The sequence below is a fragment of the Chanos chanos genome, chromosome 9 (genome assembly GCF_902362185.1).
Source record: "Chanos chanos chromosome 9, fChaCha1.1, whole genome shotgun sequence".
Taxonomy (NCBI): domain Eukaryota; kingdom Metazoa; phylum Chordata; class Actinopteri; order Gonorynchiformes; family Chanidae; genus Chanos; species Chanos chanos.
In genome coordinates, this window is record NC_044503.1 from 970,817 (window position 1) to 988,316 (window position 17,500).

Below are 17,500 nucleotides of genomic sequence, written 5' to 3' on the forward strand. Positions count from 1 at the left end.
TGTGTGTGTGCATGCGTGTGTGTGTGTGCTATGTGTGTGTGTGTGTGTGTGTGCGCGTGCGTACTTCCTCCACGGATCTTGATGACGAGGCTGCCGTTGAGGATGGTGCAGCCTCTGAGAGCCTGGGCAGCGGTGACGGAGTCCACGATTTTCACCCCCATACACAGCCTCGGACAGAGCCCTGCACACGGCGTACAGGTCAGCCTGCAAAACACACACAACACACACACACTCAGCTTAAACACACACACACTGTACACACTGTACACACACACACACTGTACATAGACTACACACACACACACACTATACTACCATAAACAGACTGTATACACACACACACACACACACACACTATACACACACACTATACTACCATACACAGACTATATACACACACACACACACTATACACACACATGTACACACACACACACACTATACTACCATACACAGACTATACACACACACACACACACACACACTATACACACACACTGTACACAGACTGTACACACACACACACACACACACACACACTGCAGACAGAACCAAATAAAACTGAGACGCACACACAGGCACAGACAGGAAAGGCTTAAACATGTCTGACACATCTGAGAGGGGATGGTGGTGAATAAACGTACATAGTGTATAAAGTGTGATTGTGGAATAGCGAGTCTTTTGTTTGCTTACTCAGAATAGATGATCTAAAGATGATGCTAAGGACACGACAAAAATCCAGACTAAACATCAGCCTGTCTCCACACAGTCCTAAACCATAAACCATACACCACAGTCAGAAAGACAAGACCAGTTAACTGTCTCCAGCCAGAGGAGCAACTAAAGAAAAAACCAGGCCATTCAGTGACAGATGACTGAAGTGCAGTGAGGCGTCTGTGAGACTGGACTACAGACAGACAGACAGAGAGAGAGAGACAGAGAGGGAGAGAGAGAGAGAGACAGAGACAGAGAGAGCAATGGCACTGTATAAGGCTGGAGGTCAGAAAGGGCAAAAGGAAAAACATCTCTCCATTGTAATCTGACGGAATACCGGGAATACCAGGAATGGTTTGTGTCACGTGAGTGGAATGTTGGAATGGCGTTTGATCCATGCACAGAGTTTTACAGAGGGAGCCGGCAGAGTTCGGAAACATCTGAAATATGGAATCATAATAGCTTGGCAAACACAGCTCTGGTTTAGTGTCAGATTCAGATTCAGACTGAAATGTGAGTGACAGACAGAAGAGCAGATATGATGTTATAATGCTATATAAGAGCAGATATGATGCTATAATGCTATATAAGAGCAGATATGATGTTATAATGCTATATAAGAGCAGATATGATGTTATAATGCTATATAAGAGCAGATATGATGCTATAATGCTATATAAGAGCAGATATGATGCTATAATGCTATATAAGAGCAGATATGATGCTATAATGCTATATAAGAGCAGATATGATGTTATAATGCTATATAAGAGCAGATATGATGCTATAATGCTATATAAGAGCAGATATGATGCTATAATGCTATATAAGAGCAGATATGATGTTATAATGCTATATAAGAGCAGATATGATGCTATAATGCTATATAAGAGCAGATATGATGTTATAATGCTATATAAGAGCAGATATGATGTTATAATGCTATATAAGAGCAGATATGATGTTATAATGCTATATAAAGTAAAGTAAAGTAAATTAAAGTCTTCGTGATTGCACACACACACTGTGAACAGTGAGCAGTGAATTTGTCCTCTGCATTTAACCCATCCAACACACCAGTAGTGAATACACACACCAGACACAGGAGCAGTGGGGAGCATTCCTCTGCGCCCCGGGGAGCATTAGGGTTAAGTGTCTTGCTCAAGAGCACACAGCCGTAGACGGTGGGCCTGGGAAACGAACCGGCAACCCTCCGGTCACAAGCCCGGTTCTCTAACCTTTATATATAAGAGCAGAGGCCTGCTGTACTGGAGGCAGTGGTGGAGGGGGGGCAGTTTAACCCCCCCTTAAAAATACAGACGTTTCAGCACAAAATCATCACTCACTACACTCAGACTACTTCACCTCTGCTTCCTCCTCCTTTCTCCCTCCTCTTCCTCTCTCAGGACTGAGCATGCTCAGTGCAGCTCATCAGAGGTTCTGACACAGAACTCATCCCAAAACAAAAACCACACAGACAACTCACCTAATTCACAACCTCCCTCTCTCTCTCTCTCTCCCTTCTTTTCACACCCTCCACCCAGCAAACAGCCTGATCCTGGCCTTTATTCCTGTTTTCCCCAAACTGAGTACCCACAATGCACCGTTTCACCCCCCTGTTCTTGTTTTTAAAACCTCTCTGTGAGATTACTGACACGTGCTCATGTGGGAAAAGAACGAATGAGAAAGAGAAGGTGGAGGAACTGCCAGGAGACAGAGGGATGTGTGTGTGTGTGTGTGTGTGAGAGTGTGTGTGTGTGTGTGTGTGTGTGTGTGTGTGTGTGTGTGTGTGTGTGTGGGAGTGTGTGTGTGAGAAAGAGAGAGACAGAGAGAGAGAGAGTGTGTGAGTGTGTGAGAGTGTGTGAGAGCGTGTGTGTGTGTGTGTGTGAGTGTGAGTGTGAGTGTGAGTGTGTGTGAGAGTGTGTGTGTGTGTGAGAGTGTGTGTGTGAGAGTGTGTGAGTGTGTGAGAGCGTGTGAGTGTGTGAGAGTGTGTGTGTGTGGGAGTGTGTGTGTGGGAGTGTGCGTGTGGGAGTGTGTGTGTGGGAGTGTGCGTGTGTGTGTGTGTGTGTGGGAGTGTGTGTGTGTGTGTGTGTGTGTGTGGGAGTGTGTGTGTGTGTGTGTGTCTGTGTGTGTGTATGTTAAAGAACAAGCTGAGAGTGCAGGTGTCCCAGCCAGAGCAACAACCAAATAACGTGAAAGTGTCTGAGCCCAGAGCCACACTCCAACTCCAGTCACGCTTCTGACGACCACAACCACAAACATCTGAACACTCACCTGTTCAACACACACAGACCAGAACCCCACAGAGGTTACACAAAGCCTGCTATTGTTCCTGCAAGCCAGGCCACAGGCTGTCCGCGCGCGCACACACACACGCACGCGTGCGCGCGCACACACACCCAAGCAAAGCTGTGACGACGTGCAGACCAGCATGTATGAAAAACCTTCCGGACATTTCTGCCCCTGGAACACCCGGGCTGGCACCCCTGACATCCACTGTTGTTTTGTATTTAGGAGCTGACACTCCCCCTACCCCCCCCACCCCACCGCCATGTTCTCAGGGTCTCTTTCCGCTCATATTCACCCACACAAACACAACCAACCACATGTCATTGGGGTGGGCTCCCAGCCAATCACATGCCAATCGGGTGGGTTCTCAGCCAATCACATGTCATTGGGTGGGTTCTCAGCCATTCACATGTCATTGGGGTGGGTTCTCAGAAGGGGCCCTGGATCAGAGGACTGAGAGTGGACCCGGGCCAATGCTGACAGCTCTAATCAGCTCATTTTAAAGGGAGTAAATGGATAAAACAGAGAGACTTGCCAATCGATTCTTTTTCTTATAAACAAATATATTTTTCTTGAGGTAAATGAAAGACAATCGATACCTCTAACGGGATTAGCTGTGTTTCTGTGCCGGCTTCAGTTCAAAACAAACTACATTACATGAGCTTAAGTAAGCACACACACACAGACAGACACACACACACACACACACAGACACACACAAATAAAAACAAAACTATGGTTTAGGTAAATACCTCCATACAAATAACAAAACAACCCCCAGTTGAGCTCTGTTCTGTTGTGGAGGGAAGGTGGGACAGGTACTGTGACTGTTAACACAGACATGTGACAACTCAGTGAGCTGTGTCTCTACTCTGTGGTCATGGATGTGGGTGATATAGTGCCCTGTGTCATTGCAGGTACGGGGTGATATAGAGTACTATATGAGTACTGAGTTGTCATGGACACAGGCCATAGAGCATACTTATGCTGTTACTCTGTCGTCATGGATACAGGTGATGCAATGCACTATGTCATTAAACCATTGTAATGGATACAGGTAGTGTAACATATTATGTCATCACTCCGTCGTCATGGATACAGGTGATGTAACATACTATGTCATCACTCTGTCGTCATGGATACAGGTGATGTAACATACTATGTCATTACTCTAAGAGCAGTTTGTTAGCAGTTTAAAGAAAACAAACAAGGAATGGATCTGTTCAGCTTCACACACACACACACACACACACACACACACACACGCACACAAGCATGTGCGCAAGCAACGTACTAATGACTGGCCCTTGGGACAATATAATCTGTTTCGGTGATCTGTGTGTCTCCTTACACCTACACACACACACACGCACTGCACACACACACACACACACACACACACACACAAACTGAGTCATCAGCAACAAGCCTCACTCTGAAGACCAGATCACAGCTGAGTCTGACTCTACAAAGTTTCACAGTACTTCCTCAAAACACAGCAGCAGCAGCAACAACAACAACCACAACAACAACAACAACAACAACACATACCATCTGCAGAACAACAGCAAAAAACAACTTGACATAACAGCAACATAATAACACGATCCAACAACACAACACACAAGAAACAAGACACGACCAAGCATCACAACATGCAGTGAAACACAGTTCAGATTCATGTGAGGAGGCAGATCTCTGGAATAGTCTCTGGAATATTCTTCAGTCTGACTCTCCAGTAGGAATCAGGCACAAATGGAAAATCAAACTGAAGAAAAAGACTCTGTCATTCTCTGGCCAGGTTTCTGTGATTTAAGCCCTACCTCCCATCAGGACCAATGGCCAGGTTTCTGTGGGTTAAGCCCTCCCTCCCATCAGGACCAATGGCCAGGTTTCTGTGGGTTAAGCCCTCCCTCCCATCAGGACCAATGGCCAGGTTTCTGTGGGTTAAGCTCTCCCTCCCATCAGGACCAATGGCCAGGTTTCTGTGGGTTAAGCCCTCCCATCAGGACCAATGGCCAGGTTTCTGTGGGTTAAGCTCTCCCTCCCATCAGGACCAATGGCCAGGTTTCTGTGGGTTAAGCCCTCCCTCCCATCAGGACCAATGGCCAGGTTTCTGTGGGTTAAGCCCTCCCTCCCATCAGGACCAATGGCCAGGTTTCTGTGGGTTAAGCCCTCCCTCCCATCAGGACCAATGGCCAGGTTTCTGTGGGTTAAGCCCTCCCTCCCATCAGGACCAATGGCCAGGTTTCTGTGGGTTAAGCCCTCCCTCCCATCAGGACCAAGCCTGACTGCTCTGTTGTACCACCTTCTTGAAAACACACCACTCCACAGTGATGTCACTTCCTCCTGCTCACAGCAGCAGATCCTTGTATTTCTATTGGTTCCTGAGGCTGAAACACTGACTCTGGCTCTATAGCCCTCTGTTTACAGTAGAAACTTCTAGAACCCCACAGATGGTTCACCGCACCAATGACGGAGCTTTCTTTACTGTTCACTGTGAGTGTGTGTGTGTGTGTTGTGTGTGTGTGTGTGAGAGAGAGAGAGATGGAACCAGGTCGGCACAGTGAGAGGACACTAACACACACCCCGGGGACTGTGAATGCTGCTCTCCTGTTATGCCATCCGATATGTCTCCCATTTTCCATCTGCATACGCCAAACAAACTGGAAAAAACGCAACTCAAGTCCAACACTGGCAATCAATGCCAAATCCACTTTCTATTGCCTTTCCTGTCTCTCTCCCTCACTGTCTGTCTCTCTGGAACTCTGAATACACGTCTATCTCACACTGCTTGTCTCTTTCTCTCTGTCAGTGTGTCAGTTTGTATGTGTACGTGTGTTAGTTTGTATGTGTACACGTGTTAGTTTGTATGTGTACGTGTGTTAGTTTGTGTGTGTGTGTGTGTGTGTGTGTGTGTGTGTGTGTTACTCACGTAGTAGAGTTCATGGTTGTGAATCCTGAAGGGCATTCTGGAATACAGGCTCCGTCATGAATGACGTACTGGTGGCAGTCACTGGTTTTACTCTGCCTGCACTGGTTGTGGAGGTCTTGGCAGAACTGGAGAGAGACACACCTCCACCCTTTGAAGGTGTAGTAACCAGGAGGACACTTCTCCACACAGGTGTCCCGGTGCAGGAGGTGTCGACAGGCCACGCATGTGCTGCTGTTCCCTGGCTCCTGACAACCCCCCAGACACTGTTCATGACAGCACAGGTTACTGGGAGTACAGGCCCGATGCTTACACATAGCTGGGCAAACTGGGAGGGAGAGAAAGAGAGAGAGAGAGAGAGAAAAAAACTTAGAAACAAAAGCATTCTTCACAAAGAGTTACCGGGAAGTTACTGACGATGCACAACTGCCTCCTCCCTGTTCTTCACATTCACCTCAGTCAAACAAGGGTCTGGATTTCTTCTCTCTAGATAAAAGCTGAATCTAGATGCTGTTAGTGTTAAACTAGAGCATTATGGGATGTCTAGGTCAACCCAGAGGACAATCCAGAGCTACAGTCTGCAGTGAGGATGATGAAGAAAAGAGAAGGCTCTTCATCACTGATCTGTCACCAAGAGGTATTGCCTATGATGTGTGTGTGTGACAATAGTGGGTGTGTGTGTGTCTGTCGTGGTGACATGTCACATGTCACACACCATACAGCTGCTTTAAGACATTTCTACTCTGACTGACGGCGCTGTGGTGAACAGTGTGATGTACATTCACATATTCACATTTAATAGCTAAACATATAAAAACATTTTAAAAATCATTAAAAAAACATTACCCCTCAGTGTCCTCATCATTCTAACAATGTTTTCTCCTCAAATCACACCAGAGGTTAACTCTTTATGTCCCTCTAATAATCACCCACTGTTCCCAGCCATAAGCTTTCCAACAGTTAGCATATCAGTAAGGATGTCTCACAGCCAGAGAGGCCAGTGAAATGCCTGCAGACAGAGATCTCTTCAGCCCAGGATACAATGTACACATTATGGAAAGAGAGGGAAACTTTCATATTATGAATATCTTTTGAGCTGATGGAAGTATTATATCAGGTAGTGTTGCACTGGTATTTCAGTACTGGTACTGGTACCAGTGCTTCAAGTACAGCGTCAGATGTGCTTCACTTAAGAATGTCCTGGAACCCCCCCCCCCTTGACAAATGCAGGTCCCAATACACAGCCTCCTCCCAAACCGCCTCGTCAGTCTGTCTGTCTCTCTCTGTCTCTGCTGTCTCTCTCTCTCTCTCAGCCAGCAGGGGCAGACCTTTGCGTTGCTTGTGTCAAAACAGTCAGGAGGGACCTTGGGGGGGGGGGGGGGGGTCCAGACAGGCAGCGGGGGAGGAGCCAAGGAGGAGAGGACGTAAACAGAGGAGGAGGAGCCTAAATGTCTGAGTATTTCCACCTCCTTCTTTTGCCTGGAGCACGGCTACTGTTTGCCCCGCCCTCCCCCATCTCTCTCTCTCTCTTTCTCTCTTTCTGTCTCGCTCTCTCGCTGTCCTAACTGCCGTCTGTCTCGCTCTCTCGCTGTCCTAACTGCCGTCTGTCTCGCTCTCTCTCCTCCTCTCTGAGGTCTCTGAGTTCACGCTCCAGTCCAGCTTTTGGCGGCAGCCTCAGATCCGCCCTCTGCCTTATCCAATGTGTTCGCTGTCCGCGGAGAGCAGCCACTCAGTGGCCGATTCCACAGACAGAGCAAGAGAGACGCCCTGTGTTAACCCTTCACTTGCCAGAAGACATGCCGCAAACACACACACACACACACACACACCACAACAACAGGAATAACTGTACACAAGGCCAAGACAGGAACACACAGAGAGGAAAAGCCACCCCCTCCACACACACACACACACACACACACACACAAACACAAACACAAACACAAACACACACACATCCAACAATAACTCAAGCAGCTCCTCCTCCTTTCATTCATAACCGTTGTTTTCTTTCATGGCGGAGAGCGAGAGAGATCCCGCTGACCTCCCTCTCTCTCCCTCCTCTTCTCTCTCCCTCCTCCTCTTGGTTAAACGACAGAAAGTGTTCCGCGCACATTCCTCTGACCCAGACATGATACCATCCTTTCTTCTCCATTTTATTCTCTCCGTTCAAACCCCTCAGAAGAACACTGTGTGTGTGTGTACGAGTGTGTGAGTGTGCAGGCAAACACATTACAGCCAAAGGGCTTTCACACTGAATGAGCTATTTTTACCTCATCAGTGAAACACATACACTACTGAAGCCATCAGATTCAGATTCAGTTTAAATATTAATTGTCTTCACTAGCATCGTTCAGCCAAGAGGAAAGAGAGAGAGAGAGAGAGAGAGAGAGAGAGAACGTAAACAAAACAAAGCCATAGGCACGGGGAGCAGCAGAAGCGTGTGACCTGAAGGCCATGCCAGACTTCATTACGTTAGCCCGCTCCACTAAACCAAACATTTTTTTCTGTCGTAATCGATGGAACCATGACAGAATTATGCCACAACCTCGATATTTCCGGGGGGGAATTATTACACAGAGTTCTAAGGAATTCATCATTGATAACCGACCTATTATAAGACAATGTACGATACAGAAATAAAACTAGTAAACAGCAAAGAGAATTCACCTCTTGAACTTACCCGCATTTTTTATTTCGGCAGTTGTAGAGGTGTTACAAGCTGAAGCGTTTGACCGATCGCGGTGTCACTGTATTACGTGAAAAGAATATTATCATACAGTGACGCAGGGGCAGGCGATGAAAAAGGCCATTAAAAGTGTACACTACGGCTTTCAGCAGTGCCATGGATGTCAGACAGAGCTAGCGGAGGGAATCCTGCACAGTAAAAAGACGACTCCGAAAACGAGAATCTCTGTTTCGTACAGTGACAAATATGCGGCCATTCGGACTGTAATTAAGACTGTCTTTAAAATTACTTACACCATCTAGCACTGTATGACGATAGTCTTATTTGAATGATGGCCAGTTTTCCCTCTGATGTCTTACATATTTGGATGTTACAGTTTCCAAATAAATTCATTAGATGTGGCGGGTGGGGAGGTGCCGGGTTGTATGGGATTGTCAAAGCGTGAGTTTTGATTGGTTAAGAGCCTGGCTTTATGTACCCCTCCGAGAAGTTCGTTTCATCTTAATGTGTAAGATGCAGTAAGAGCAGTTGCCACGGAGATACACTCATGAAAAAAAGTGAGGCATTTGCGCCCTCCCAAAGTTAGCTCGCTAACATGCAACTCCCACGTCACCGAGAACCGCAGTGCAGAGAGGCGCGTGTGTGAGTGTGTTCTTGTGTGTGACGTCGCTCTGCATTCGTATTCAGGATGGTCTTCGCTAACTGTTTCCTGAGAGTGCCGGAAGAACAGTGTCTGTTGCCTGGTTTCGTAAAACTGCTGACAGCCACTGCCAAACCAATGTGCTTATAGGTTTAAGGCTTGCTTCCACGTAAACAATGCTGTGAGTACGCGAATAGTACTCTCTCTCTCTCTCTCTCTCTCTCTCTCTCTCTCTGTGTGTGTGTGTGTGTGTGTATAGATTGTACTCCCCTGTAGAAGCACAGCCCCAGGACTCGACAGTGGGCTTGCTCAGACAGGTTGTAGGCGTGTCTCACACTGGGAAAAGTCTCCACATGAAACACACACACACACAGACACACACACACTCTACTCTCTATAAAGGTGCATAAATGAGGCACATTAGCATACAGCGTTACGTCTGTGTCATATCAACCACTCAGTCATATGACAGCAGAACGTTCTAAACCCCTGTCAGCAACACAGAACACGCTGGAAGTCGCCCACTTCACGGCCGGGGGCATTGAGCTTGTTCCATTCCAGGGCTCCATTCTGGAATTTGGTTTTGGAAGAACACTCTGCCACCAGCACAGTGTCTCCCTGCCACCATAACTCTGGCCCACAAATAAAACACAGGAGAGTTTGTTTGCTTGGTAAGGAGGCAGGACTGCCTATGGACACCTGAGATACTGACCACGCTGAGGACCCTGGTCATGCCGAAACCCTGGACACATGGAAAATCCCCAAACAGGGCTGGACAGTCTCAGTCTGAAGGGGAAACTAGCCAGCGACCTCACTGATGCACTGGAGGAGGCTGGGTTCCCACTTCTGAGTCTGCATTACTCTCAAGGTTCCTGCGTTTCCCTGGCTACTTCCTGTTCACTGGAGCCTGGGGCTTCTGCAAAACTGCTCTGTGACAATATTTTATTTTTTTTTTTTTTTGCAAAAATGCCATTCATAATAAAACTGAATTGAATTTGAGCTGAATTAAATCAGACTGGTTTTGTACTGAACTGAACGCTCCTGCTGCCGGGGTAGGCCGGCCAATGAGAAGACTCGCTTTACTGAGGACTGAAACCAGATTACAGGCTCAATAAACAAGACACAAACAAACCCTCACAGAATGTTCTGTGCCCCCTCCCCACGCTGATTACATTACTGCTTCCTGTTGTGGGGGAACTGTGTGTGTGTGTGCACGTGTGTGTGTGTGTGTTTGTATATGTATGCATAGAGTGTAGTGTGTAGTGTCTCTGTGTTTGTGTATATATGTGGACAGTGTAATGTGTGTGTGTGTATGTGTGTGTAGTGTCTCTGTGTTTGTGTATATGTGTGTAGTGCCTGTGTGTTTGTGTGCACCTGTGTGTTTGTGTATACACGTGAGAGTGTAATGTGTGTGTGTGTGTGTGTGTGTGTGTGTGTGTGTGTGTGTGTAAAATCTGTGCTGCTGCTGACTGTTTCACTAAAGCGAGTTTCTACTCAGCTCTCTCTGATTGGCTGATTAGGGTCACATGTTCATTTAACCTGTTGGGGTCAGACAGTATCGACAGTGTCACATCTCATACCTCCATCACTGTACTGAGCAGAGCAGATGGGGTGTGTGTGTGTGTGTGTGTGTGTGTGTATGCATGCGTGCATGTGTGTTCGATCCACTAATCGATTTTTCGTTGTTTCTTATTCCCTCTGCATCTCCATTTGCACATGGTTGCCAAAAGCCCACACACACACACCAGCCCTGATCAATCACTCTCCAATGGCATCCCGCTGGTCTGGGGCAGCTGACATGTGGTTATTGTACTGGTTTCTGATAAAAAAAAAAAAACACAGCATCTTTAGCTCTTCACGGATGCTGGGTAGACTTGGGGGGGGGGGGGGGGGGGGGGGGGTGTTAGAATCAGTAGAGATCAGAGTAACACACCCAATACAAACAGCAACAAAGCTATTCATCTTGGAAAGGAGAAAACTAATCTATTTCTTTCTTTCTTTCTCTTTTTCTTTATTTGTTTATGCATTTATTTCTGATTGTTTATTTGTTTACTTGTTTGTTTGCCTTTTTATCTCTCTTCATTTATCTCTTCAATTATCTCCACATTTATCTATCTATCTATCTATCTATCTATCTATCTATCTATCTGTCTGTTTCTTTCTTTCTTGGAGAAGATACATTACAAGTCACACTGTTTTTTTTAATTTGTCTTTTTTCCTTAAAAAAAACATTAGCGGTAAACTGTAATATGTGCATCTGAGTATGTGCTCCACAGTCTGACTGAATGATGACAGTGGTTTAGTAAAGGGAGGAGAAGGTCATTAGATGTATTCTAAACCATCTGTACATTCTACACTCAGTGATTCACTCTAAATGAGAGACAGGGCTCTGTTAGAAATACTAAGTTAATAAAGGAGACAAACCCAGGGCCTTGTCCTCTGTATATCAGGGGTGAAGAAGGGACTATGGAAGGTTCTTCTTTCAGAAAACGAGTTTAAGAAAACCAGACTTGAGCGTCTGTTATTTTAAGGACTTTCTGTATGAAAGGAAACACGTAAACATCCGTATCTCTTAGGGTTCTTCACAGGTAAGCACAGTGCACTGATAAGCACAGTGCAGATATTTTCCCGCCGTGAGAAATGAGAGAGAGAGAGAGAAAAGGTGCAGTGACTTTCAGTGACGATTAATGTTTTTCAAAAGTCCAAACAGCGTGGAGTGTTCTCCTAAACTAGGAATATGTATTCCCTGCGATTTGGCACCACATCTGAGAAAAACGAAAAAAAAAAAAAAATTCAGAGAAGCTGAGGTAAAAAAATAAAATAAAAAATCCACACTTCACTACACAGGCACAGGAACCGAACCAAGGCTGGTTTTTAGTTTCAGTACGAAACTGTTACACCCCTAGGTTAAGTGTGTGTGTGTGTGTGTGTGTTGGAGAGTGTGTGAATAGGTGTGTGTGTGTGTGAGTGTGAGAGAGACAGAGAGAGAGCGGGAGGGAGAGAGAGAGAGAGAGACAGAGAGAGAGTGAATAAGTAGGTGTGTGTGCATGGGTGTGTGTCTTACAGAGTATGTGAGTAGGTGTGTGTGTGTGTGTGTGTGTGTGTGTGTTCAGGTATATAAGGTTGATGCGTGTTCAGAGGTACTGACTAACTCAGTCTAAATCCACGGTGACTCAGGCTGGGACGGACCAGCCTAACACTTCAACATCTTCACACTTCTTCACACTCACTTTTCTCCAGAATACAAAATAAAGATCAGATTTTATTCCCAGACATAAACAAGCATCTAAATGATCGTCTTCATACACTTCTGCTCATACTGTGGCAGATACCAGAGCACAGCCAAGCACACGCTCCCTGAGGGTGTGTTCCTCCGCTCTCCCTGTGCTCCCCTCAGGTCAGTCCAGACACAGTGCTGCCTGTCTGTGACTACTGGATGATGGATGAGGATGAAGATGAGGATGAGGAGGACCAGACTGGGTGTGGAATCCTGATGGTCCTGGCTGATCCAGTTCTCTGGCCTGTTGAGAACCATGACTCCAGAAAAAAACTCAAAAGACCATTGTTTCTTCTTGGGGCCGTTTTCTGGCGAGACAAAGCATATCTTCCAGGTTTACAGTGGAGGCTTTGTGTCCTGACTGATCAACGCACACACAGGTCTGGCGTTATTCACACTTCCTCAGAAAACCCTTCGCCAGAGCTCACACTCCCCACAACAGAGGAGCTGAAAATGACTGATAATTTCCTAGAACTGAGGGCAGAACCTGTTCACAGGGTTGAATGATGAGCGAGTGTATGTGTTCACAGGGTTGAATGATGAGTGAGCCGGACATGTTCACAGGGTTGAAAGATGAGCGAGTGTATGTGTTCACAGGGTTGAATGATGAGTGAGCCGGACATGTTCACAGGGTTGAATGATGAGTGTATGTGTTCACAGGGTTGAATGATGAGTGAGCCGGACATGTTCACAGGGTTGAATGATGAGCGAGTGTATGTGTTCACAGGGTTGAATGATGAGTGAGCCGGACATGTTCACAGGGTTGAATGATGAGCGAGTGTATGTGTTCACAGGGTTGAATGATGAGTGAGCCGGACATGTTCACAGGGTTGAATGATGAGTGAGTGTATGTGTTCACAGGGTTGAATGATGTGTCCTGTGGACTCTTACACTCTGCTGTTCTCCTTTGTTTCTCTGTTCCTCTCTCAGCCCACACAACTCAAACTCCTACACAGCCTGTGTCCCAGTGTATGAGACAGCCCATCTCTCAGCCCACACAACTCAGACTACTACACAGCCTGTGTCCCAGTGTATGGGACAGCCCATCTCTGAGGCCGCACAACTCAGACTCCTACACAGCCTGTGTCCCAGTGTATGGGACAGGAGGATAGGGGGACTGGAGATGTGTCTGTGAGTCTGTGCTGTCTGTGAGTTTGTGCTGTCTGTGAGTTTGTGCTGGCTGTGAGTTTGTGCTGGCTGTGAGTCTGTGCTGACTGTGAGTTTGTGCTGTCTGTGAGTCTGTGCTGGCTGTGAGTCTGTGCTGACTGTGAGTTTGTGCTGTCTGTGAATTTGTGCTGTCTGTGAGTTTGTGCTGTCTGTGAGTTTGTGCTGGCTGTGAGTCTGTGCTGGCTGTGAGTCTGTGCTGACTGTGAGTTTGTGCTGTCTATGAGTCTGTGCTGTCTGTGAGTCTGTGCTGTCTGTGAGTTTGTGCTGGCTGTGAGTCTGAGCTGTCTGTGAGTCTGTGCTGTCTGTGAGTCTGTGCTGACTGTGAATTTGTGCTGTCTGTGAGTCTGTGCTGTCTGTGAGTCTGTGCTGTCTATGAGTCTGTGCTGTCTGTGAGTCTGTGCTGTCTGTGAGTCTGTGCTGTCTGTGAGTTTGTGCTGTCTGTGAGTCTGTGCTGTCTGTGAGTCTGTGAGTCTGTGCTGTCTGTCCTGGCAGGCACGGACACTGCTTATCTTCACTGTGGTGGAGCTACACAAAAAGTGAAAGGCGTCTCCCTGTCCTCAGGAGATCAAAAAAGATTCAGAATTTCCCACGCCATACTCCACTAGTCTCAGCACTGAAGACCAGAAATCTGCCTGAGACCAGCTCGCGACGTCACCGCTGCTGCTCTCGCTCAGAGGGAGCCAATAAATAACGACAGGAATGTCAACACAGTCGTCTACGCCTGCTTCCACTGGCCACTGGTTTCACCACAACCCCCCTCCTGCTCTTCACGCCTTCTCTCCAACACAAAGTGCACCAACAACCAAAAACAGCCAGAAACCCTGCCTGTCTGTCTGCCTGTCTGTCAGAGAAACAGCTTAAAAAACAATCTTTAGTTAAATAAAGGTCATGATGAGGGTTAAGGGTTAAAATATCTCACAGTAACAATACTGTGGATGGGATCCATCAATGCACAGTTCACCTTAAACGTCTGATTGAGAGAAAAAAAAAATGGCGACAGATATGGACTTGGACCCTGGCTGTCTCCCAGCATGCCTTGCGGCGTTGGTGTATGCAGCACGCAGACAGCTGAGAGCGGACAGCCTTCAACCTTTAAAGATTAACGAGCCAGTCATGTGACCTAAGTAGACCCTGCCCTCCTGTGGTGGGGGAGGGGAGAGGCAGGAGACGCCGAGGGGGAGGGGACAGACAGGAGACGCTACATTTAAAGAGAGAGATGTGCACAAACAGAGGGTACAATGAGGAGGGAGAGAGAGAGAGAGAGAGAGAGAGGGAGAGAGAGAGGGAGAGAGAGAGAGAGAGAGAGAGAGAGAGGGGGAGAGAGAGAGAGAGAGAGAGAGAGGGGGAGAGAAAGAGAGAGAGAGAGAGAGAGAGAGAGATGAGTGAAGGGGAGGAGGAAGATGGGCGGGGCTGAGGGAAGGTAGGAGCAAGAAAAGAGGCAGCCGGGGGGGGGGGGGGGGGTACACATGGCCACACAGAAGAAAACAGAAAACAACCAAAGCGTGAGCTGGTCTAACAACCCTCCGAAACCAGCTCTGAGAAACAGCACTGACCCTCAACAAAGGCGAACGCACACAAACCCTTCATTCAAATCACCCACAACAGAAAAGGGGAAAAACCTTGCATGTATGCACAACAACACAGAGTAATCACATTTTCCACGTATGGTCTTCATGTGGGTGTAAAGATGAGAGTTGTCATCAACATGAGGGGAAAAGACATGTCAGGGATCAGAATGCAGCAGGTTAATTGAACAGATCAGATCTGTTTGAAACAAGGCGTGGTCCAGAAGGCTGTGTGTGTGTATGTGTATGTGTGTGTGTGTGTGTGTGTCTGTGTGTGTGTGTATGTGTGTGTGTGTGTGTGTGTGTGTGTATGTGTGTGTGTGTGTGTGTATGTGTGTGTGTGTATATGTGTGTGTGTGTGTGTGTGTGTGTGTGTGTGTGTGTGTGTGTATGTGTATGTGTGTGTGTGTATATGTGTATGTGTGTGTGTCTGGCTCAGAGGCAGGCGTTCGTGGGCCGGCTGGCACAGCCACGGTGGGTCAGCTGCACCCTGCAGGCAGGATTTTCATGAGAACACACACTCACACCCAAAAATGGGGAGCTCCCTTTGATCTGAGGGGGGCAGCCGGAGCAGGTCCCCCTTGGGCCATAGCAGAGAGGCACCGCTACAGAGCCCACAGAAAAAGCAACCCAGCCGGGCAGAGCCGGGACTTTAGCAGCAGGGTGTGTGTGATCCCAGCCATCCTGATGGCGTTTTTTTACACTGAAGGACAGACCAGTTATATTGACATACATACACACACACAGAGACTGGCTATGACACCACAGACTGAGAGAGAGAGAGAGAGAGGCAGAGAGAGAGAGAGACAAGCTGTAAAGTCAGGGAGAGAGAGACAGAGAGAGAGAGAGAAAGAGACAGAGAGAGAGAGAGAGACAAGCTGTGGAGCTTGCAGTGGGCAAATCTCTTTTCCCCAAACGAAACAATTTACTGTTAGAAAAAGTGTGCTTATCTATTTTGACCAATGATTCACGTATTACTACAATTTAAATCTAATTAGATTGAATTCAGATTAGTTTACTGCAGTTCGTATAACGGTTTTCTAACTTACAACTTTTTGTCTTGGAGAAAGCACGTGATTGGCTGTTGTATTTTTGTTTAACACAAAAACAGATGACATTGTGCTGAACAAGCATTTGATCGATGTAAGGACATTCTTCATGTACTGTAGGCCTGTGACTGGCCAGTACCTGAGCAGAGTCTGAATGAATCATTTGTGTTACATTATTTCAGTATCTGGATGAATTTTGAATGAATCAGTTGTGTTACATTATTTCAGTATCTGGATGAATTCTGAATGAATCAGTTGTGTTACATTATTTCAGTATCTGGATGAATTCTGAATGAATCATTTGTGTTACATTATTTCAGTACCTGGGTGGAGTCTGAATGAATCATTTGTGTTACAGTATTTCAGATGCACTTTAAGACTGTGTATCATCACAAATACTGATGTGAAAAATTTCTATAATGCTGGTATCAAAAAGTTTTTGACATACCAGCACACACGCACACGCACACACACTCAAACGCACACACACTCAAACGCACACAGAATGACCATGTTTTGGAGAAAGACAAGCCATGGATGACAAGTTTGGTCTGTCGTTTAAATTCCAGCGCGTCTACATACCACAGCCCTTAAGAGAAGGAAAGGAAAAGAGAGAGGGAGGGACAGAGAAAGAGAGATGGAGGGAGCGAGTAAAGGGAGAGAAACTCAGGAGATGTGTTGTACGTTTGGGGGCACAGGCACTGATGATGTGAATGAGGAGGTGTGTATGTTTGGAGGCATATATTCAACACACATTCACTCCATCCACACATTCTCCCCAGCCACACATTCTCCCCAGCCATACATTCACTCTGTCCACAGAGCAAATGTCTGGGAGTCCCCACCCCACTAACGCAAAGGTTAACCAGAGGTCAAATTCTTCATTTAATGAGGCGCTAAGTAGGATGTCCGTTTGGGCGCTGCGACTCCTTAAATAGACAGTTGGTTTGGGACAGCCCCTTGGTCAGATTCAAACAGCTACAGCTTCATATATAATACACACATACACACCTTTTTTAATGACAGCCCCCCAGAAAAACACCTCTAAAAATACTTCTTATCCAACATTAACTCTGAACCCCATGACCCCAGTTAAAAAACGGATCTAAAAGTGTCTCAGTCCACCTAAAGAAGGAAGGGAGATCTGAGACGTGCCCACCTCATGTCTCCATAAGGGT

The 17,500-nt window shown here is 46.7% G+C and overlaps 1 protein-coding gene across 1 annotated transcript in view; it reads right to left on the reverse strand.

Moving 5' to 3' along the window:
• Nucleotides 1–17,500, reverse strand: part of insrb (insulin receptor b) — a 64,089-nt gene that overhangs the window by 10,670 nt on the left and 35,919 nt on the right. The window contains exons 3-4 of the mRNA XM_030784409.1: nt 5,939–6,263; nt 65–204 (exon numbers count right to left, since the gene is read on the reverse strand). Coding sequence (XP_030640269.1) covers nt 65–204; nt 5,939–6,263 — 465 coding nt within the window. The remainder of the gene's footprint in view (nt 1–64; nt 205–5,938; nt 6,264–17,500) is intronic.